Raw genomic sequence first — 21,781 nt, forward strand, 5'->3', positions numbered from 1 at the left:
ATTGGCTCTCTGCTCAAAACTCTGGGAACCGTAGATATCCTCTAGCAGAAAGGTGCTTTGAACCTTGTAGATAACGCTGCAGCAAGTACCGTCGTCTATGTGGAGAGACCCACCTCCCGAGCCCGCCTGAAGGGGCGCCAAACAGACATCTTTCGGGCAGGAAGAAGCCGCTTTAGGACGATAGAAGAACGGGAGAAAATAAAAAGTACAGCGGTATGGGGGTGCAAGTTTTCCACTTGTACCCCCGAAGGCGAAAAGGAGACGCCTTCCCTGGCGGCAGCCAATGAAGTTGACCCTCCTTCAGCAAAGTAAAAGGCAGACCCACATTCAAAACTAATAATTATTATTATTATTTCCGTTTTAGCGCCGCGAAGCAAGTGTGGCTATGAGCGGCGCATTCAAAAGTAAGCACATGGACAATGCGTGAGATGAGGTCGTACGTCCATAGACCAGGGATGGTTAAAGCTCAACAAAACTCTATTTGAATTGTAAGAACCTACTTTGAACCGAAATCAAGGTTCGTTAAAGGTTGAAGTGAACACTCAATTCTTTTTTAACAATGTTTGTTAGTGATGAATGTTTCAGTGACAATAACTGCCCTTGACGAAGCAGACTGAAGGGTTAAATTCAAGTTGAGGGACTGCTGCGATATCGGTTCAAATGTTCATTGCGGTTCATGAAACCGGACCTTGCTATTTCAATTTCGATAACTACAGAATAATTATTGTAGTGCGTTGCTTCTGTAAGCAACAATTGAAATGCAGCACTAATACGTTGAAACAAAAAAGGAGTCGACATACCCCATACTTCGTTTTCAATAACAGCGCTATTTCGATACTACGTATCGGCAAGTGGCATGCTGAATGGCTCACCAAGTTCTTCACTCTCACAGATAATAGTCAGTCCGTAGGCGAATCCTATGTTTGGCAGTAGACATGTGCCAAGGTGCGCGACATAAGCAGTTTTTGAAGGCAGGTAGGCGTCCCTAAGGCTAGCTCCAGTCACGGTCAAGATCACCATTGGAGCAATTAGGGTGATCACCATAATCAGGAACGTCAGCACCATACCAATATTTGCTGCAGAAATGACAGAAATACATAGTAATCACATGATATTGCACATTGACCCCGGACAGTATATAGTAGCACTTTTGAGGACACTCCACGTGTAATAGTAAAAAAATAACGTATTGGGAAAAGCGTACAAAGAATATGCCATGACTACCTCATGACATTGTGATACAGCAAGGAAAAATTCGACAGACGCACACCAAGTGCATCCTTGGTGTGCGTCTAAGTAATCAATATGAAGAAGGGGACAAGCCCGTTTGTAGAATATGGTTTGAGCACGCCATCTCAAAAATAAAAATTGCTTTCTCTTCTTGTTAGAAAAACGAGCGACAGAAAATGAATGGAAGAAACATAGACTGCGTGACATATCAGCAGAAATGGGGACCCTGGACAGATGTACTCTCTCTCTCACACATGTACATTCAAGCTCTGGTGACTGATTTCACTAGTTAATGCAGATGGAGACAATGGTCCCGACGTCTCCCGTAGAGCAAACGTGTGTTATCAAGAGAGACAACAGTTACAACAAGTAGCATCCAGGGGTATTCACACGAGTGACATCCTCACGGAATATTCTAGTGGAAGAAAAAGCAACAAAAAATTGGTCGAGTGAGGAAGCTCCCCGCCTCTCGTTCGCACAGCGTCGGATTATTGGGAGTGCCGTACTTCACACATAGCAGACGACACCATCGGTCCCTTCGTCTGCTACGAAATATCTTGGTGCTGAGCCGAAGGGTATTTACCACGGACAGTCTCCTATCCCGAGAGGCACGAAAAGAAATGACGTTGAGCGACCGAGTCCATGTGATAACAGAGAGCAAGGACGCAATTGTGGTGAATATTACTCCTGTGAATACGCTGTGTCTATCACGCGTGTTCACTGACCTCTCTACTAAGCGGACTGAGTATTCCTCGAATGGCGCCGCGCCAATACTTTCGACGGAAGTACGGGTGCGTGGGCTTCCGGCGGAGTCGTTATCGCCTGCTTTCTCAGTACGACGCATGGGTGTGGAGGCACTGGCAGAGACGCGGCACTGCTGTGGCGGAGCGTCGGACACTTGCAGGGATCACTAAATTGAAAAACGCAACCTCGTGCAGCACCCACCTGATGTTGCTGAAAACGCATGACGTTGTTGAATAGATAGGATCAGCTGCGCAGATCAGACGATATGTACACCAGGATGTAGCGTTAACCTGCGGTCGACCAATTGGGACCACACCCACTTATCTAGAAAGAGGCCTGAGCAGTCCCATCTGAGCAGAGTGCTATATGCGCAGTCCGCGTAGTGTTGAGGTCAGTGTGCGTTTTCCCCGAAATCGGCTCCACAAATTACTCACGCCTGGGGCTGATGATGGCAATGATCATGGAGAAACATGATGCTGAAGCGGCGTACACGGTAAAAAAAACTATCAAAACGAGGTAGTCAGTCTTCACCCAAAGGCCCTCCGCTCCGGTGACGGGATTGAACTTGAAGAGCACGATTACTGGCGTTTGCACCAAGAACATCTCGAAGAAAACCCCAACAAAGTTGCCAGTCCAGTACGCTGTTTCCGACAGGCCGTTGATACTCATTAGTTCCTAGAAGAGTTGGATGTACTGGTAAGCATTGTGGACGCACCCGCACTGCAGTTGAAGGAGTGGTGTTGTTCATTCTCGCTAGGCTCCCATACTTCCGAATTATTTTTGTCACGATTTGCTTAAAATCTCATGTGTGCGCCGTTTTGAGACACTCTGCGCTGATGTTATTCGTCAGAGGAACACTTATGCCCATCTCCCTGCACAAATTAGGGTCGGTATAGTTGCCATTGAGTCCGCTATGCGGTCAAGTTGCAACGTTAGTTCAAACGTTAGTTTCTCGCTGCTGTCACCATTGATATCCTCTGAATAAAATGTTCGTTTATGACGTCGTAGGGCTCTAGTAAAACTTCTGTCCAGTATGTGGTTCCGAAGAACACTACTGCGTAGCATGGCGGCTTGCCCGCAGAAGGTCCTGGGTGGGGCTCACACAACGAGTAGGCTCAACAGTACCAGCAGGCCTTACGGAAACAGTAGCGCATTTATTTTGGTGAACTGCAAATTGACTGACCAACCACTGAAATCTGTAGCAGGACCTTTTCAAACGCTTGTCAAATAGGAAGGAGAAGAATTCGCACGACGCTCCATGGGCGTGATCTTATGGAAAACAACGCCGCAGTGTTGCTGGCACGGCAATTTTAGTACTTTTATTTATTATCTCTTAAGCTTAGGCGGGTTCGCCACTAGATCCTGGCGGCAGAAATTGTGAACAACAAATGACGGCTTTGAATGGTTCTGGTTGGAAGAAACAAAATAAAGATAAATTATCGTTGTCAGAAGCCTTGCATGAGTGTCAGTGCATGAAGTCACTCAGAGAGGGTGCTGAACAAGATGGCAACGAAGGCCCAGCGGATTTGCAATGGCGCGGGCGATATCCCTGCAGGAAATTGATTCTGTCATAGGCTCTCGTTGTCAGAACCTCGTTGACTCCCCCTATACGACAGCTCCCCGAGGTAATTTCGAGCCTGAAGAGTGAGTCACGAGGACATCCGCGTTTTTAGCCAAATATTGTTTCGAAAGGAAAACACAACGACACCCTACGCATTCACAACACACAAATATAAATTCTCCGACTTCCATTAAACAGACAGTCTAAATCTGATGCTCGCTGTGTGCCTCTTGTGTACCTCTCCAAGGGAGCCAGGATCCGTGGGATGAGGTACACAGCTGTCACGCCGAAGCGAAGACTGTAGAGAGCTGGTACACAACCGCTGTATTCGCAGCCTGGCGACCAGTGAGGTAAGCGTCTACAAGAAGCTCGTGGCCAGCATTGCTCCTGCTAATTTCAGTATCGACTTTGCACGCTTCGCATTGTATGAACGGTAAGCTTGTTGCTCAACTGCTTTGAGCATTTTAATCACTTACGGTTCGAACATTACTAATTTGTGATTGAACACCGATTTCGGACACCTTTCTGTACCGTGTGACATTGAAACATGTGTACGTGTGAAGCCATTAAAGATAGTGTGCGCGGGATGTTTTGTATGATTGTGTCAACACTGGATACCACTTCCAAGGTACGTACTTTCGGAATATAACTGTTTGTTGTGTAGTACCTCATTACATGTCTGTTCTATGAGCGTGGTGAATCGGTGAAAATATTGGGCTTCGCTGACGGCACGATTGCCTTTGCACGTTAGTTTGGAGGCTTGGAATGGCAGAGTCGAGTGAGACCTGATAAACGAATGTCCTATACGTTTGTCTGATCTCGCTCGCTCGCGCATACAGCGTCGTTCGTTACGTGACAAAGGCGCATCGTATGGCGGCAACCGCATGGAGCACTTTTGCCAACTGAATGGCACCAGAACTTGAAAGGAACGGTGACCTATTAAGCGAACAATAGAGGACGGACCGATGAGCCGGTTTCTGCCAAGGATAGATATTTAGTCTGAGGAAAGGAAGTGACACCACCCGACGGAACCGAAACACGCTTCACAGGAAATGCCACGAGCACGTGACAAAGTCATCTATGACCGTGCCTGTGACCGCTTTATTATTATTATTTTTTTTTTTTTGCTTCGGGCTTTGCCCTCTTCGCCCTGCCTCCTAGGAGGACACGCAGACCCGTCGTGTGAACTTCACGGAGGCCACCCTTTTGGAACGTCAAACTTGTTCAGTATAAGGACATCAACTTAAAATATATCGTTTGGCAGGAGGTGGCGAGGTGTGTGCAAGGCGAAGGTGACTAAATGAAACATCAAAATATTATTTGTGGCACATGGCAAATCGGAAATGTGTGAGGAGATAACGGTAACAAGAATGCAGTCTGATATTTCTTTAGTGAGCATTGCTAGTAGTTCGCTCATGCTCGTAAGTAGTTCGAAACATTCTCTTCATATCTCAAATTTTTTTGTAAACACCTGGTTTCTAGATATTATTAGCCGTACTTTTTCAAGAACCGCTAAAATATCATTTATGTTACTAAACAATGCGTACAGCAGTCTACTACAATAAGCATTGCCACATCGCGTGCAACAAGCGGTGGTAAACGCGAGGCCGACGCTTCACCATGACAACCTCAACGTGGACATTCTGCTCCATGCGGTTGCATAGCTTCGATACTGTTCTGTTCACGCTGAGTTGGCGCTCCATTGGCACGATTCAGTTGGCAAAAGTTGCTCCATGCGATTGCCGCCTATCGCGTGTGTACCTTATGCACGTAACGGTGCGCCGTACCTCCTTATTTCATTAGGTTTGCTGTAATTCTTCAATCAAGAGGTATATTAAACAGAAAAGAAATGTACCTCTTTTTCATGCCGTACACGAGCGTTACCGGGCGTAGAGTGTAGGCTGTGTCTCAACGTCATTTTAGTTCGGTTTTTCGTCTCTCTTTTCTCTTCCCCCTCCCCCAGTCTCATCTTCGTCTGTTTTTCTTCCGCGCTTGCTGTAGAGTAACGTACGTGTTGTTCCAAAGCAGAGAAACAAAGAGCGATGGCCGTTGATAAAGCAAGTTTATTTGCCCTCGCGAACTGTTGACAAAAAGTTACAGTACATATCTTTTCACGTCTTGTAACAGGCTTCACTGGAGCTTTAGGTGCTTCGACGCCGAAAAGCAGTCCAACTGCAGTTCGCACACCCAGTATGGGAAGGTGTACAGTTTTCGAAAACAGCTGGGCCAGGTGTGTCGTTGCTGCCGATGGCTGCGGGAGCACTAAAAAATAAAATAAAAACAATTTATTGATGACGCGTAGCTCTGAACGAAAATTACTGTTGAAAATCGATGTTGATTTTGTATTTGAACACTAAAGTACATTTGTCACAAACGTTCGTAGATCACAGTGAATGAACGGCTGCATATAATTTAATTCGCGGCATATCCGAAACGCACAAGTTACGGCAAGGCACTATGCACTGCGCTATGAAACGCCTTTAAAGGAGCATGGAAATCATTAGGAACATATATTTTTCACCGCTAGATATGAACATACTATCTTCATAAACTGTCACGCAAAATGTTTCCTTTGAAAGGCGCAGATTTCCTGAGAAAATTAGTTGGCAAGAATGCGCTCCGCGGCGGCAGTCTGCCCCAAGCCGAGTCTGGCGTGTGGTGACGTCAGGTGGCCGAGCACTTCCTTGGCTGCCGGAAGCGTCAGCTCCCCATCGGAATCGTCTGCCAGCTCCGGAATCATGGGGCTTACCGACTGAGACGCTTTTGCTATTTATTTGCGTTTGACATTCACTAGCGTTCTTACATGATTTGTCTCGTACGTTTTGCATAAAACAAGACTGCGGGCAGTGTAAAAGGTGTGGCTAGGCCTTTTGTGTTCCCGTGACTGCCCGGGTTGAGGTGGATCGTACGCAGTCGTGGTTTCTGTTCCGATTGTGCTGAGGTGTCGTTAATTAGTGAACAGTATTGTGCCTGTGTATGCAGCATATACAGGGTGTTTCACATAAGGTGATAAAAAATTTAACTGGCTACGTACTAGCCGGAGGATTGTCGGACTTTCGGCAATTACCTTCTGGGAACTTTTGCCACCATTCAGGAAGGAATTTTTAATTGCCGGAAATTTATTTTTTTCAATTGAACTTCGAAAATTGCCAAGCGAACGTCACTTTTTTTTCTAGAGAAATGTGAAGTCCTCCATGGATAACCACAGACCCAACAAAAACTATGCACAGTATCGTAACGGAAATAGTTTTTAAAAAATTAGTAAAACTTACGCTTTAGCTCCGCCTGCTTAATTTTCGCAGAAAAGCGCGCGCGAAATCTGAGTCTAGACGAGAGAGTGCCCCCGCCTGCATTTGATAAGACGGTTGTTTTGTTTTCTTTTTGATAGGTCGGTTGTCGCCAGCATCAAGGTCAAACAGGGGAAAAGAAAGGTAAAACAAGAGGCGGGAACACTTCCTCCTCTCCCCGCACATACCTTGCGCTTCTCTTTGCGACAACTGAGCAGGCGGGGCTAAGCCGAATTTTTACCGATTTTTCTCGACTATTTCTGTTGCGATACTGTGCGTAGTTTTGGTTGGGTCTGTAGTTATCCGTGGAGGGACTCCATATTTCTGTAAAAAAAAAGTTGGAATTTCCTTTGCAATTTTCAAAGTTCAATTGAAAAAAATAAATTTCCCGTAATTAAAAATTGTTCAAAGCCTTCCTCAATGGTGGCAAAAGTTTCCAGAAGGTAATTGCCGAAACTCCGACAATCTTCCGGCGAGTACGTAGCCAGTTTTTTTTTATCACCTTAGGTGAAACACCCTGTATATGATACGACTAAATACATTCCTGTCAGTTGGAGATTTATTCCATGTGCCACTGTTGTATGCTGCATATGACCATTCCAAAAAGAAAACGCTTATTTGGCCATGTGTTTTGGGGTTTCACACAGATCGCTAGCACATGAACTCTACTGACTTTATTCTGGTATCCATGTTGTGCATGTGGAGACGATGCGCTCCTGGTATCAGTGAGTTATAGTATCAGTAAGCTATGGTAAGCGCAATGTTACACAGCTATGCATTCATCGGTCCGCTCTTTCGCCTCGGAGATGCCAGTGTCCATGCGGTTCAGAGCCCATAGTGTTGACCACAACACGGAGAAGTCATGATGGTCGACGACCTCTTCAAATGAAAACACTGGTCACTGCGCCGCGTCTTCATGACTATGCATTTGTAACTAAGAAGCACTATATTTCAATCCGAATGCTTGCTCACACTTAGCAGCATCACTTACCAGTCTCCGGGAGATTCGTGTGGCGAAATCTAAGCTGGCGGAGCTTAGGCTCCAACTCCACAAAACGTTTTGTCAAGAAGAGCAGACGTGTCGCCTGAAGAGTGTTCAGTTCATCATCTGTCCTTTCCACGACGTCCGATGAACAACAACGCTTCTTGCTTGCCGGCGCTGCCACGCCGGGGAAGTCGCAAAAAAGAAAGAAAAAGACGGCGCAACCACCTGACGTCAGCGGCTGGCAGCCGAGTGAGGGGCGCATTTCTGCCCCGAGATTCAAAGTTCCCTCGCGCGCCAGGATTGCGCGCTACGCTCAAACTTTTTGTGCGAATATGTATCACAGGGCTCAGAATCGTAATTTCTACTTCTCCAGTCATATTTCATTCCGATCATTTGCATGCTCCTTGAACGTACAGAGTGACTCGTAAATGTTGTACGTAATACACTTTACACGATAAACCTCCTTCGGTAACAAGAAGTAACGAAACTTGTCTTACCGTTGACCTGCGGGTCATCGGAAGAAGTGCGACTTCCTCGCGATTTCTGCGTCCTTTGGAGGTGCAAGGATTCCCTGTCATGTTTGTCTTTCCGCTGTTGTGATGATCAGCTGGATGCGCCATTCCGTTTTCACACTAGCTGTTCGCCACAATCTAAATCTGAAGCATTCAAAACCCTCGAAACAACCCGCTAGCGTCTGCGAGCACAACGGTTGTAGTCCGAGAGAACACGGGTGCCGGACAGACATGATGTCTCCTTCGTCGTTTTTCTTTCTCCTCCGTTCGACCGACCGTTCGGAGCCCGGCCCGATGGCCCAGTGAATAGAGCCCAGCCAGACCCGGTGACTCACCGAATAGAGCCGGGCCTAGTTTCTCCAGCCGTGACGTACGTGTTTCTAGCGCTTATCACACAAATTTATAAGTAAACTTATAAGAAGAAAAGACACAGCCACAAACATATAAGAACTGTCGGTTTAACGCCACAACAAGACTATACCAAATTAAATCCAGGACGCACGTGGGCAAGCGCGTCGTGACCCGCGCGGGTACCCACACTTTATTTCCTGAGCTTCTTGCGACCCGTCCTCCTCTAAATAGAAGTTTTTGTGGATGTAGAGGATGCTGTCGACGAACTCCTCCCAATCCTTACCCCTCTCACCAAGCTTTGCGAACGCGTTTGTGGAATACGTGAGGAGTCAGGAGCAATGTAAAGTGGCTTTGAGAATGTTATAGAGGGTCGAATCATACGCATAATGCAGTGTCCCTTGCTTGTTTTTGGAAATAATATGCACCGGAATGACGCAAGCACGTATGATATGAACTAATAGTCCATTGCGTGGAATTAGCTGCGTGACCCTGTCGAGTGTGACTCTCGGAAGCATGTTTGTCGGCCCGGACTACGCCCGTCCCGCGGTGGAGGCGTATTTTGTCGGCCCGGCCCGGAGCACACAGCCAATAACAATCCCGGCCCAGCCCGCGTGCCGGGTCATATCCGGGCCCGTGCAGGGCTCTAATCCTGCCTACGTCACATTCCATATTGTACGATACGATGCATTTTGTCGTAATGATTTCAGCTATCTATACCAATATCACACGAAAGCTGTGCTTAATCTAAACGAAGCAACAACATTTGGAAACGCAAAGTGCCCTTCAGAGGCCCGAACACGAGCAGTGGTAAATTGTTCAGTGGCGGTGTGAGCCTCCAGAGTATCAGAGCCGTGTATTGAAAGGGAGTCTCGCCATGGCGACGAGCCGTAAAAAGGACCCTCTACCTGTCAATCACAGTTGCGCGCCTCTCATTCGCTTCTTTTGTTACCAAGACGGCCGCCATGACATCTGACTGCCACCAAGAATGGCGACGAAAGCAAACACGGTGAAGTGGAAATTTCGCCACACATTTTCTATCACAAACTGCCCTGATTTTACGCGGCAGATGTACATCCTCTTGTAAGTTTCTCAAAAATGAGTTTAAACTTCTGCTCCGCTAGGAATATCTAACTGAAAATAATGCATTTTGACGTCGTTGTTAGGCCTAGTGAACACGACGGTCACAACGAAATACGAGAAAGGGCACGGTGCTGTACAATTTTGTATGTAATTACTAAATTTTATGGATACAAACATTTTTGCTTTTTTGCTTTCATCTAGTCATGTTGTTTAATTTAAAAAATCGTACCGAAGACCCGATATGTACCCGAGCAGCACAATATGTCGGCTGAGGGTCGGGGTCCCATCGGGGCAACTGGGCCGCTGCTGGGCAATACCGCATACCGGGAGCCAGCACGATCCCGTTTGGACACCGGTGGAGAGAAACGAGAGGGTAAGGAGGGTAGCGTCGACCCCCGACAGGTAACGGGGCTATATCCGACGGTCTGCGTCCTGCGCCGCACACCACCGGCTGGCTACCGGCCCTCGCGCGCATGTGATCCTACCATTCTGCGCATGCGTGACTGTTTGTTTCCCTCTCCTCTAATTATCTTTAGTTTGTTTGTGGTGTCCGTTGGCCAGACGCGCTGTCAACCGCCAAATAAAACAAGTATGTTTGCCATAAGGCAAACATACATAACACGCAGGTAAGTTTACGCAGGTAAACATGCAGGTAAGTTCTTCGTTTTCTCTTTTAGCTAACATCTGTGTTGCGCACACGACAGCATCGTAGCAACAGTACTGCAAGGTCCGCTCAAGGTGGGCATTGGCATGTTGCTCTATTGTATCACATAGTCGTGTTACGACAATGTCTTCCAGGTCTTGATAGAAATACACTCCCCGTACTACTTGATATATATATATATAAACAGTGAAGTCAGTGGAACAGCGTCTGCAAGCGTTGCAGCAGTTCAATGAAACGTACTGCCAGCGAAATTTGGTTACAAACTTCGACATCCCGGACCTCCCTGCGAAAACTGAAGGCGATCTTCTCAAGCTTGGCACAGTACTAGCAAAGGTCAGAGGCAGGGCACATCCGGTCTAACGAATTTTACTTGTTAATCTGCTTTTCAGATTCAGATGCTGTCTCGGCTGGGAGGGAACTCAATTCAAGAAACGGCGCAGCTTGTGACGAACAAGCTACTGACTAACAGCGTAGCATTCCTCTACAGTCTGAAGGGGGCTCAGCAGAAGCATAACTTCTCCACTTTGCGACTACATTCTTGCATTCTTCGTGATTATCCTGGTAGGACGCTCCTTTGCCGAGCCCATAGTATCGCGAAATCAGGCTCCTCATCACTAAAGGACACTCCGGGGTGTTACAGTTACTCTTATTGTACAGTAGATGTGCTTCAAGGCTATGCATGGTTCATGTACTCACCGGGAAGTGCTTAATGTGTGTCGCGCTAAAAAATGAGCTTCGTGCATTTAGGTAAGTACCTGTAACACCTACTATATTATCCTTCTCTTGTTACAGAAGTACTTCTAAAGCGGTACCCAGCATCGACAGCGAAAGTCATTAACGGGAAACTTGGTCGCTTCCTTGCCGGGGCTCCAGACCGAAAAGAGGACAGGAAGCCCGCAAGAGGGAAGCTACAGCAGAGGCCGGGAACAGCGAACAAGAATAGAATACTTGCTGCGATGAAAACGGCGAACAAGGAAAGAACATCTGCTTGTTATTTTTTAAAGAAGCAAATGTTTGGAAAAGTACCGAAATAAACTGTTCCAAGCACTTCGAAAGGCCTTGAATGCATTTATTTCTTAATGTGGTGACTCTAGTTACCCAAAATCATCACCCAATCACCCAAAAAACCTAGCATCCCGAGCGGCAGAGTGCGCGAGCTATATCTATCAAAATCACGTCGGGGAACTATCCGGCATGAGTACCCATGGCCAGTACAGGGCCAGCACTGGTGCGATGTTGCAAGATGGATGACGCCCCGGTGCCGTACCCCGGTGGATCCGCAACCCTCCGCCGGTATCGGTCCGGTCGGATGTGCTACTCGGGTACAAGCAGCCAACAGGTGGTTCCGCCAGCAGCGGAACGACGGATAGCAAATGGCAATCCCCGACCAGGATTTCGTCGTCTAAATTGCGTTCATCAAACTGGCACACAAATTCACCAGTTTCGAAAATCTCAAGTAGCATGAAGTACGTCCTTTCAGTTCTATCCAATCAACTTGCAACCCAAAATGGCGCTGCTCATGTAGGATAGGGAGACATGATAGGGCTGATTGGTTATGATCATATGTCATTGGTCAGACAGATCAAAAAGTGGGCGGATCGTCAGATATAGGCAGGTGCCTTAAATGGCCAGACTCCATTTTAACATACTGCTCTGCGGAGTATCACGCTCAGGAACAGCGATAATGTGGCCGAGTGAGACCGTGACAAGATACCCGCTCTCGTCCTTTCAAATTCCACGCATAAGGCGTTTCTCCAGAACTGATAAGCACGAGGAAATTTCTGTAATCGATACACAGATAGTACAAATTCGCTCCAGGACGTAGAACTGCAGTGCTACAACGACAAACCTTCGCTCCACAGGAGAGGTCATCGCTGAGCCTCTTCACGAATACGGGCAACATGAAGAGCAGGCTAATGACTGACGGCAGCGATCCCAGTGTGTGTCTTACTGGGTTCTTGGCTGCTTGCTCGATCGCCTTCGGCAAGAGGGTAGTGGAGGGCGCTGGCGTGGATGATAGACGCTGTCGTACAATATTTTCCGGCATTCCGCTCTGCATGAAATAACGCAGGTCACTCCCACCGTTGATACTATTATGGCGACAAGGCTAGTACCGGAATCCATTCTGCGGAAGCAGAATAGCGCTTTCGTAACATCCGCCACGACACGATCACCAAATCATCAGAAAAGTGGCTAAACTCATGAACAAAGTTCCCGGATTCTCATAGGCTGTTGCTATTCGTGGAGCGCTTTAAATGCGTCTCGTCCATATTGTTCTAAAACCAGTCGTGACTCGAGAAATTCGGAGCACTTACTGTGTTGCGCGGCTCGTCAAAATTCTGGGGCATAACTATAGAGTATTCGCTGTTGTACGGTAGCTGTAACCCCAGCCCAACGACAAGTTCTGCAATGTCACAAATAAACAGGCGGTTAGAAAACGCCCATATCGTTTGACGTATTTTCTGCGTAAATATATCAGAATGAAATTATTGTGCGATAGCGAAGTACGTCCGTTAGTGGACATTACACACACTGTATTGCACATAAAGACCCTCACAAAACAGGGTGTGTAGATGGGGATTTGTGTTTGGATGAATAGATTGGTCGCGCCCATCAGTGGGTCTGTACTTCAGATTATTACAGTTTCTTTTTTTTTTTTTCGGTATATAACGCGCGCGTTGTACAGTAAAAAAGCGTCTTGAAGAGGTCCTGCGCGTTATCTTACGGTGCGCGTTATAGACGGAAACATTTTCCTGCAGAGTTTCTTTTCAGGTCTGGGACATACAAACTCTAGCCTCTTCCAGAGTGTGCTGTGGCTTTCTCCCATATCTCTTAGGGTCAGTTGACAAAACCGGCTAAAGGGCACTGGACTTCATAAAGGTTAATGTTGCTGCTTAAGGATACTATTCAGCAGTCAATAACCTTGAATTCATTTTAGAAGAATGGCGTGACTGAGAAGGGACGCGAAACGGAACGCAGAGAGGAGACTTAAGTATACTATGACACTGACGATGTTGCATCGGAGCTCAATGGATTTGTCTAAATGTGTTCCAAATATAGCATATCCATATATGATAGAGCGCTTTGGTTTATTGTGTATACTAGTGGCAGTACAAAAGCTTGTGGCACCATTGCGGTGCGCGTTAGGCACCGGTGCGCGTTATACATTGAACATTTTTCAACTTCGGCCCGTTTTTAGTGGCGCGCGTTATACACCGGAAAATACGGTATTTACAATTCTAGACGGTCGCCACGATATGGTGAGCTGCAGCGGGGGAGCGAATCACTCGGGCTCTCAGCAATTATAGTATGTAATTGACAAAAAAGGAGGAGGTTCCGCTCCATCAAACGGTGCCGCACCATGTGAATGTTGGGGTTTACTCACCGATGGAGCGCCCTCGTGGAGGTGGAATCTTGACATGCGTGAGTACCTTGTGCGTGTGACTGATGATGCCACCATAGCCGATAACGTAAGCTATGAGGACAGGGACGACGATCTCTATGAGGGTGACGAAATAATGGCGACGGATTTGGATCATGTACACATTCTTCCAGAAGATGAGGAACAAGTGTGACACGAATGCCATCTGTAAATACCACAAAAAAATCGAAACTCACAAATTGCAGGCAGTGCTGTACAAGTGGATCGCTACCTTCACCTGATACAAATGTTAGTTCAACACGCATATTCGAGCTCAATGTACGTAGTTGCAAGCAGTTAAGCAACGCAGGTGTCTCCTTATTACATTTTAAACACTTTTTTGTGTGTGTGTGCAATTAAATAGTACCCAGACTCATTTTTAGGTGGTATCAACACCCTGAGAGACGAGTGTGACTCCTTTTTAGTTGCATTTCAACACTCACAAACAAGAATACGTCTTTCCAAAAATGTGTTCTCCAATTCTAGGACCCTGATATTATGGCTGATTGACTAGCTCTTTCACCAGCTCTTTGACTAGTAAAGTAATTACAAATTGCACAAGTACCCTAATTACGTTCACAGTCACTAATTACTTCCGGGATTACATTCGATATTATAGAGTTCAAACTGGAATTTAATTACCTTCGCAATGTAGCCAGCCATACGCTGACAGAACAGACACACTGTAGAGCCATTACACTGCACCTAAAGTGTGCGCTTGTCCTTCAATATCCATGTCATCACACTCGAGGTGTGACTTCCAGAGAGCTTAGAGCTCCATTTAAACATTGCAGTACACATCGATGTAAATATATTTATTAGCTATCTCGTAGATAATTTGTAATAACCATTTAAACTCTGCACACATCTGGACAGGTATATCCGATTAGACGTCTGCTGCCCCACTGTGCTGCTGCCTGCGCTGTCAACGAGTGAATATATACGTCATACGAACAAAAGCATACGCATGAGAATATCCTGCTCGCGTGTTGCTTATCTGAGCGCGGCCGTCAATTTGTGGGCATGGAAACTGCGACGGCATTCGCTTTTTGTTTCCGCGGTTATTATCATTGTAGTATAGAATATATTTTGCGATAAAATTTAGCAAATCCAGCATACGCTTCTATCTCTGTCAAGAAAACTGTGGATGACTTGGCAGATTTCGCAGTTCAATTGGGAAAGTTCAATTTATCCTGAACCAAACTCGATAAAAATGTCCAGACATCATGGCAAAATCTCGCGACGAGATAAATAGCGTTGACCTCATAATATTCAGATAAGTAGCTTTTTAATACGATTTTCTAACACCATACCTGAAACACCCTGTATAGCCGCTGTCGAAGGGAAAGTCTCGTTGAGCATGACTGCACAGCGTTATATTATCCCTGCTTGGTAACAGCCCAAGCAGCACACCATCATTGGTACAATATCGGTCCAACATTGGCAGCCAACGTAAGTTACATTGGTCCAATATTGGCTGTGCAACTCGGAGCGATATTGTGCCAATGAAACTGCCAATATTGGAACAATGTTGCAAGACCTTTGTGAGCCAATGAAAAATACGAATGACCAGTCTAGTTTTAATTGGTCTTCAAATGTAGCACGACAGCAGGAACGCACCATATTACAATTAATAATGTAGATACTGTGCCATCGGCGGCACGCGGTGGTGAGAGATAAGATCCCGCTTAGTGTGGGATCCGGGTAGTCCCATATACAGGGTGTCCCAGAAAACGTGTCATTGAATTATAATAAAAAAACTACGCCACCTAGAATCATGCGGTCAGCAGCATTTGTTCTTATTAGGTTTTTGCCACCTTCTAATGTGAATGTCATGTACTCCAAGTTTAATTATGTAAATATTTGCGAACTGAACTCGGAAATTTGCCAAGTAAAGGTCACTTTTTTACCCCACCAATATGAAGAGCGTGCCGAATTCACTCACATTCATGATAATTCGCAGTGATATTCACGAGCTATCCCATTGGAAAAAATAGCCGAATATCATGCTTTTCGGAGCACCGGACCATAGCGCGCGATGACTTTTTGAGCGCAATCGCTCTCAGTGCGACGATAGGAGGTTCCGAAGGCAGCCCACAGAGTGATAGTAGAAAAAGTAACAGTTCCCAAAATTGGGAGAGGGAAAGCATTATTCAAGCGAAAGTCGGACGTGATAAGCCGTGTCTGTTTTATCTCCTTCTGCGATATCGGGGAGGGCTGGGTTTCGAACCTCCTTTCGTCGGACTGACAAAGATTGCGCTGAAAAATTCACCGTGCGCTATTCTGTGCGACCTCCGTAGAGCATGATGTTCGGCTATTTTCTCCCATGGGATACCTTCTGAATATCCCTGTCAATTATCATTAATTTGACTAAATTATACACGCTCTTCGCATTGGTGGGGTAAACAAGTGACCTTTACTAGGCAAATTTCCGACTTAAGCTCGCAAAAATTTACATAATTAAACTTACGTCACACGACATTCACACAAGGAGGTGGCAAAAACCCAGTAAGAAGAAATGCCATTGACCGCATGACTCTAGGTGGTGTAGTTTTTTTATTATAATTCAATGACACGTTTTCTGGGACACCCTGTAGAACCCATCACAGAAAACATATGCGAGCATCCCTCAGCAGCCTTCATTGGGAAACATAGCGGTAACAGCCGGAATCATTGGCAAAGTTAGCAAATTTTGCCCACAACCTGCACCTGGTGTAAAAGGGAGCGTAACTCTCCTGCGACGGTGAAGGGCATACGTCTTATCAACTTACAATCAATTTGTAATTAATTCGAGGCGCCTAACGTACAACAGCAGTATTCATCCCTATCAAGAATTCTGTTTTTATTTGAACTGCCGCTTCCACTGTCGTTACTTGCTTCGCCGCCCATAAAACCGATAATTTTTGTGCGCGGCTTGAAGTGTGTTACTCGAATAATTTCAAAATTAGGACCATATGGACCGTACAAATAAAAAAAATTACTGCCAGAATACCACAGGAAAAGAAAAGTTATATTTTTTAAATATTATCCTGTTTTTTTCACTCACATAACATATTTTGTGAATATTAAAGTACAGCCATGCCCTACACGGGATTATCAATGGAGTGCCAGTGAAGGTGCATTGGTTGAAAGCTGGCTACATTGGCACTTTGGTTTGATGGAAAACCAATGTAACGCCAATGAGGCGCCATCGTTCATTGAGCAAGCCCAGAACGTAATTATAATGGCGACATGGCCTCAAACTGCAACAACAACGGTTAGAGCACTGCACGGGCCCGGGCTTACCCGAAAGCCCGAGCCCCGCCCGGCCCACGGGCCGGGCCGGGCTTGGCATTTTTTAGGCGGGCCTGGGCCGGGCTCGGGTTTCAGCCACCGGCCCGGGCCGGGTACGGGATTGACAACGCAAGCCATGGTCCGGGATGTACGCAAACATATTTCACGAGACTGGCCAGCTGAATTTTCACGTTACTTTTTTTCCCTATTGGGTATCGGATATCAGGCATTCTCATCTGAGAACTATCACTTTTTTACATGTGATCATGCTTCTTTCGTGAATGGGTCTGGCGTTCACGCATGCACTCACACACATTTGGGGGCGATTGGTGGTGCGGGCGCGCTGAGGGTCCTCCACGATCATCAGTTAGGTTAAGTGTTGGGACATATTTCGTTCTCGTGAGGGTCCGGCACGAGGGTCAGTGAGGTTAAGTGTTCTGACATATTTCGTTTTTATTAGAGTCCGGCAAGAGAGTCGGTTAGGTTAGGTGTTCTGACATATATTTCGTTCGCGTGAGAGTTCGAGAAAGGGGAACTAACACCGGAGCATGTGGAATAGAGCGGCGATGAGTCTCCCTTGAATCGCAATGTACATACGCCACTGCGCGTTGCGTTCCCAAGCAAGCAAGCACCAAGCACAAAGCGGCTTGCCGGCAGAGAAACACAGCCGCTGCTGCGTTCGAGTGTACCTCCTGACTCTCCACCAATTAGCTGCATCCTTTTCCTTGCTGTGCTGTGCTCTTTAGTAAATCTAAATATATACGCCTCCGAACCTCGAGAACAGACAGAGCAGATGCGGGCTGGGACCGAGCCTGAGCATAGAAACATTCGGGTACGGGCTGGGCCCGGTCCGGCGGAGTCGGGCTCGGACCGTGCCTGGGCTGGAAATATATAGAAGCCGTCGGGCCCGGGCCGGGTGTGGGCCTTAGCAGCCTGGCCTGGGCCGGGCCTGAAAAGTAGGCCCGTGCAGTGCTCTAACAACTGGTCAATTCTGGTCAATTTCTAACACGATGTTCAGTTTTGCATACTTCCGGTTGAGCCAAAATAACACCAATAGAGGCAATAAAGCGCCATTTCATGGCTCTTCATTGGCTTGATTGGGCCTCCTTAGGCCCAGTAAAACCGGGATAGTGCAATACTAGACCAATATTGTGTGCTGCTTGGGAGAGGACTTATTGTCTCTATTCGATACGGAAGGGTTACGAGATAAAGGGATTAATTGAACGGCTATTGCACAGCTGCCCATTATAAAAAAAACTTTTTCTGGCGACATCAAATGCGTCATCAACATCACACCGACACACATGCGATATCAACATCCCATACGTCACAGTGCATATCGCCTATACTCGACAAAAAGCGCATAATACGTGTATTCGGTGAAAGCAGATTCACACGAAAGCATCAGCTAAGTAGAGACGGATATCTGGAACACACTGTTATACTGGGTGCCCAGTGGTGCTAGTAGTTAAACGGAACCATCTCCTGAGTCAGAGGAGCAGCGAAGGGGAGGACTAGACAGTCCTGACGGACACAGGACAAGAACCAACAGCGACGACTCAAAACCAGCAAATGAACACTTTATTCAACATATAGCAAGTGGAAGCGATAACGAGAAAGGAGAGAGGCTAGCCAGGTCTCACTGGGTAATGTAGGGCGAGTAGGTCATTGGGGACTAGAACGGAAGGTACTAGTAGTCTTTGTTCGAAATATGTGCAGTTCTCGAGCTGATCTTCCATATACTCGACAAGAGAACGACGGATCAAAGATAGTCTAAAATTGGTTTTGGTTATCGTGGGCATACCTTCAAACACAAGGAACAACGCGGTTACAATTCTATGGCTTCATCACTTGGTAAGCAATCATGCAGTATGTCTAGACCTAAAGAACGGTTTTAGGCAACTCTCTCGATTAACGAGATACTGGCACACGCCTCATGCCGAGGGTGACGCGCCAAAGATGTTAGCATGATTTTGTGGGAGCGTTTTACAGCACAGTGGCAGATCTAGGGGAGAGGGAGGGGGTTCTCGTCCCATCAAAGCATTCGGCTGAACATTAGGTTCCCCTTCCCCCATTCCTCGCATTTCAGTTTCTATACTGGTACTACCTACGCCAAATATCTGTAGCCTCATTTAATTACTTCCCGAAAACTACTCTGTAGTCCTCGTAGACGTGCTTCTATAACGCTCACTAATAAAAATACAGTTTAGTCTTACGATGGGTAAGAGTGTACGAGACAGTTCCTCTACGTGCAATGATACCGAAGTGTACCGGAACACTGCAACACTCTCAGTTATCGTAAGTCTCAGTTACGTGTAATTCATGGAAACAGGTAATTCATGGAAATAAAAATAATACGAATGTAAATGTACTACCTTCTGCAGAAGTTCCCTTGCTTCCCGTAACACTCAGTACAAATATCACTCTTCCGAGCTAGTGCTTCGTGCAATGTTCATCAGAAGTTCCATATGGAATGCGAGAACATCGTACTCGTCTTCCTCGTCCGATGCTTTGGTCAGACAGTGCCACCGGTGGGGCTAACGTTTGTTTGACTTGCACATGCGTCCTGCGATTGTAGGATGCGAGTGGTTATGTATTTATGTATGTGTGCATACATGTATGTATATAGTGTATATACAGGGTGGTCCACCAACCATGATAGAAATTCATAGTAAAAAACGTAAGCCCCGGAGAGACATGCGGCCAAGGGATTTTTGTCTGCCAATAACTTTTACCACATATTGGTAACATTTTTATTTCATTTTAATTGACGGAAAGTTAATTTCTTGAATTGAACTCCGAAATTTCCCTAGGCAACCTAACGTTTTCTTCGCGGAAATGGGTTTCCCGGGTTCATTTTACTCAGTATAGCACATAATCCCACTCGTAATGCAATGGCAATTGCCGAAATAAATTCGCCGAAAATCCGTGGAAATGAGGCCTTGGCTCCGCCGCTTTTTTCACGGCTCGTAGTTTGAGCGCAAAGCTGCGAAAAAGAGGTTACATTGACACGGCACACGAGGGAGAAAGGGTAACAAGCCTTACCCCCGGAACAAACACGCGCGGTGAGTGCGGGAATCAGAGCTATCTTATCAAAAATGAGGTCACACCCCAAGCAGCAAAATGTACTGAAAGTCGAGTGCAATAGGGGTGGACGGGTAGGTGAAAGGCCTTGAACAGACTCGAGAAACTAAAGAACATTGATAAGACACATACCGTCCACCCGTATTGCACTCGACTTTCAGTACATTGTGCTGCTTGGGATGACGGCTTGTAATCCACCAGGGGACTTGTCGGTGTGATTGGCGGACGACTTTTCATTCATTATTTTGAAGTTTACATGTAAAGGATTTTAAGGTGATTTTTAAATTTTGTTTATCCACAATATTAGAGCTTAAATCGAAGTGTTTGTCTTCGGAAATGCGTTTATTTAATTCTATTTGGCTGCTTTTGGTAAATCTTAGTTGTTTATCATATTTGGAAGTGATGGTGTTAAATTCGACAAGTCTGTGGTGACTGAGCCAGAGGTGGTCTAAGACATTCCAGGCTGAGAGTTTGTGTAAATTATTTATTTGAGTTATTGTTACATCGATCCATGATCGTCCATTTACTGTTTCAAAAGTAGGTAGGGAATAGGGGTAATTGACTGTGGCTAAGTTGTTTGTAATAAGGAAGTATAAAAGTAGATCGTCTCTATCATCGGCCGAGTTACCCCAACGTAATTATTATTGATGAATTATCATATTGTTTAATTATTTGTTCTAGAGTTCTTAATGTTGTATTTAAATTATTCCTGGGAGGGGCATAGACGTCAGTTATTAAGAAGTTCAGAATGATTTGTGCATTTTATTGAAATAAATACGTCGGTTATACTAACCGGGAAAATGTCCCATTGGCTGTTTAAGCATATAGTTTCAACTTTTGCTTTTACATTGTTTCATTACCTCCTTTCTTCGCAGCTTTGCGCTCAAACTACGAGCTGTGAAAAACGAGGCGGGGCCAAGGCCTCATTTCCACGGATTTTCGGTGAATTTATTTCGGCAATTGCCATTGCATTACGAGTGGGATTATGTGCTACACCGAGTAAAATGACCACGGGGAACCCATTTCCGCAAAGAAAACGTTAGGTTGCCTTGAGAAATTTCGGAGTTAAATTCAAGAAATTAACTTTCCGTCAATTGAAATGAAATAAAAATGTTAACAATATGTGGCAAAAGTTATTGGCAGAAAAAAATCCCTTGACCGCATGTCTCTCCGGGGCCTACGTTTTTTACTATGAATTTCTATCATGGTTGGTGGACCACCCCGCATGTATGTATGTATACAGCTTTTCAGCAGTTTTAGGGACACGGACTGTGACTGCATGGAAACAACATCTGTGAGTATTGAAACAAATCTAGTTGCGCTGAATTATGTCTCCAACTTCAAACAACAGCTATACTGCAAATATCTAACGGCAGGAATTTTCAGTTTTGCAGTTATATCAAACATGGAGTACTTTCGATTCATAGACAACCTGTGAGAGGCAAAGTGAAAAGGGGCAAAGTGGAAAGTCGTAACTCTTTTGATCCCGCTAACTCGGACTAGAACTATATAGATACCTTATCAAAAATGGATATTTATTGTTGATGTGCTCCTGTATGAAAAATGGCTTCTAACTTGGATGGACTGAA

General features: G+C 45.8%; 1 protein-coding gene across 1 annotated transcript in view; it reads right to left on the reverse strand.

The window, feature by feature from the left end:
- Window positions 1-19,585, reverse strand: part of LOC135383299 (phospholipid-transporting ATPase ABCA3-like) — a 165,424-nt gene extending 145,839 nt beyond the window's left edge. Inside the window, exons 1-6 of the mRNA XM_064612815.1 lie at window positions 19,484-19,585; window positions 13,800-14,001; window positions 12,730-12,818; window positions 12,264-12,467; window positions 2,409-2,649; window positions 873-1,076 (exon numbers count right to left, since the gene is read on the reverse strand). Of these exons, the coding sequence (XP_064468885.1) occupies window positions 873-1,076; window positions 2,409-2,649; window positions 12,264-12,467; window positions 12,730-12,818; window positions 13,800-14,001 (940 nt within the window). The 5' untranslated portion in view covers window positions 19,484-19,585. The remainder of the gene's footprint in view (window positions 1-872; window positions 1,077-2,408; window positions 2,650-12,263; window positions 12,468-12,729; window positions 12,819-13,799; window positions 14,002-19,483) is intronic.
- Window positions 19,586-21,781: the final 2,196 nt, after the last annotated feature.

The sequence above is a fragment of the Ornithodoros turicata genome, chromosome 2, assembly GCF_037126465.1.
Source record: "Ornithodoros turicata isolate Travis chromosome 2, ASM3712646v1, whole genome shotgun sequence".
Taxonomy (NCBI): Eukaryota; Metazoa; Arthropoda; class Arachnida; order Ixodida; family Argasidae; genus Ornithodoros; species Ornithodoros turicata.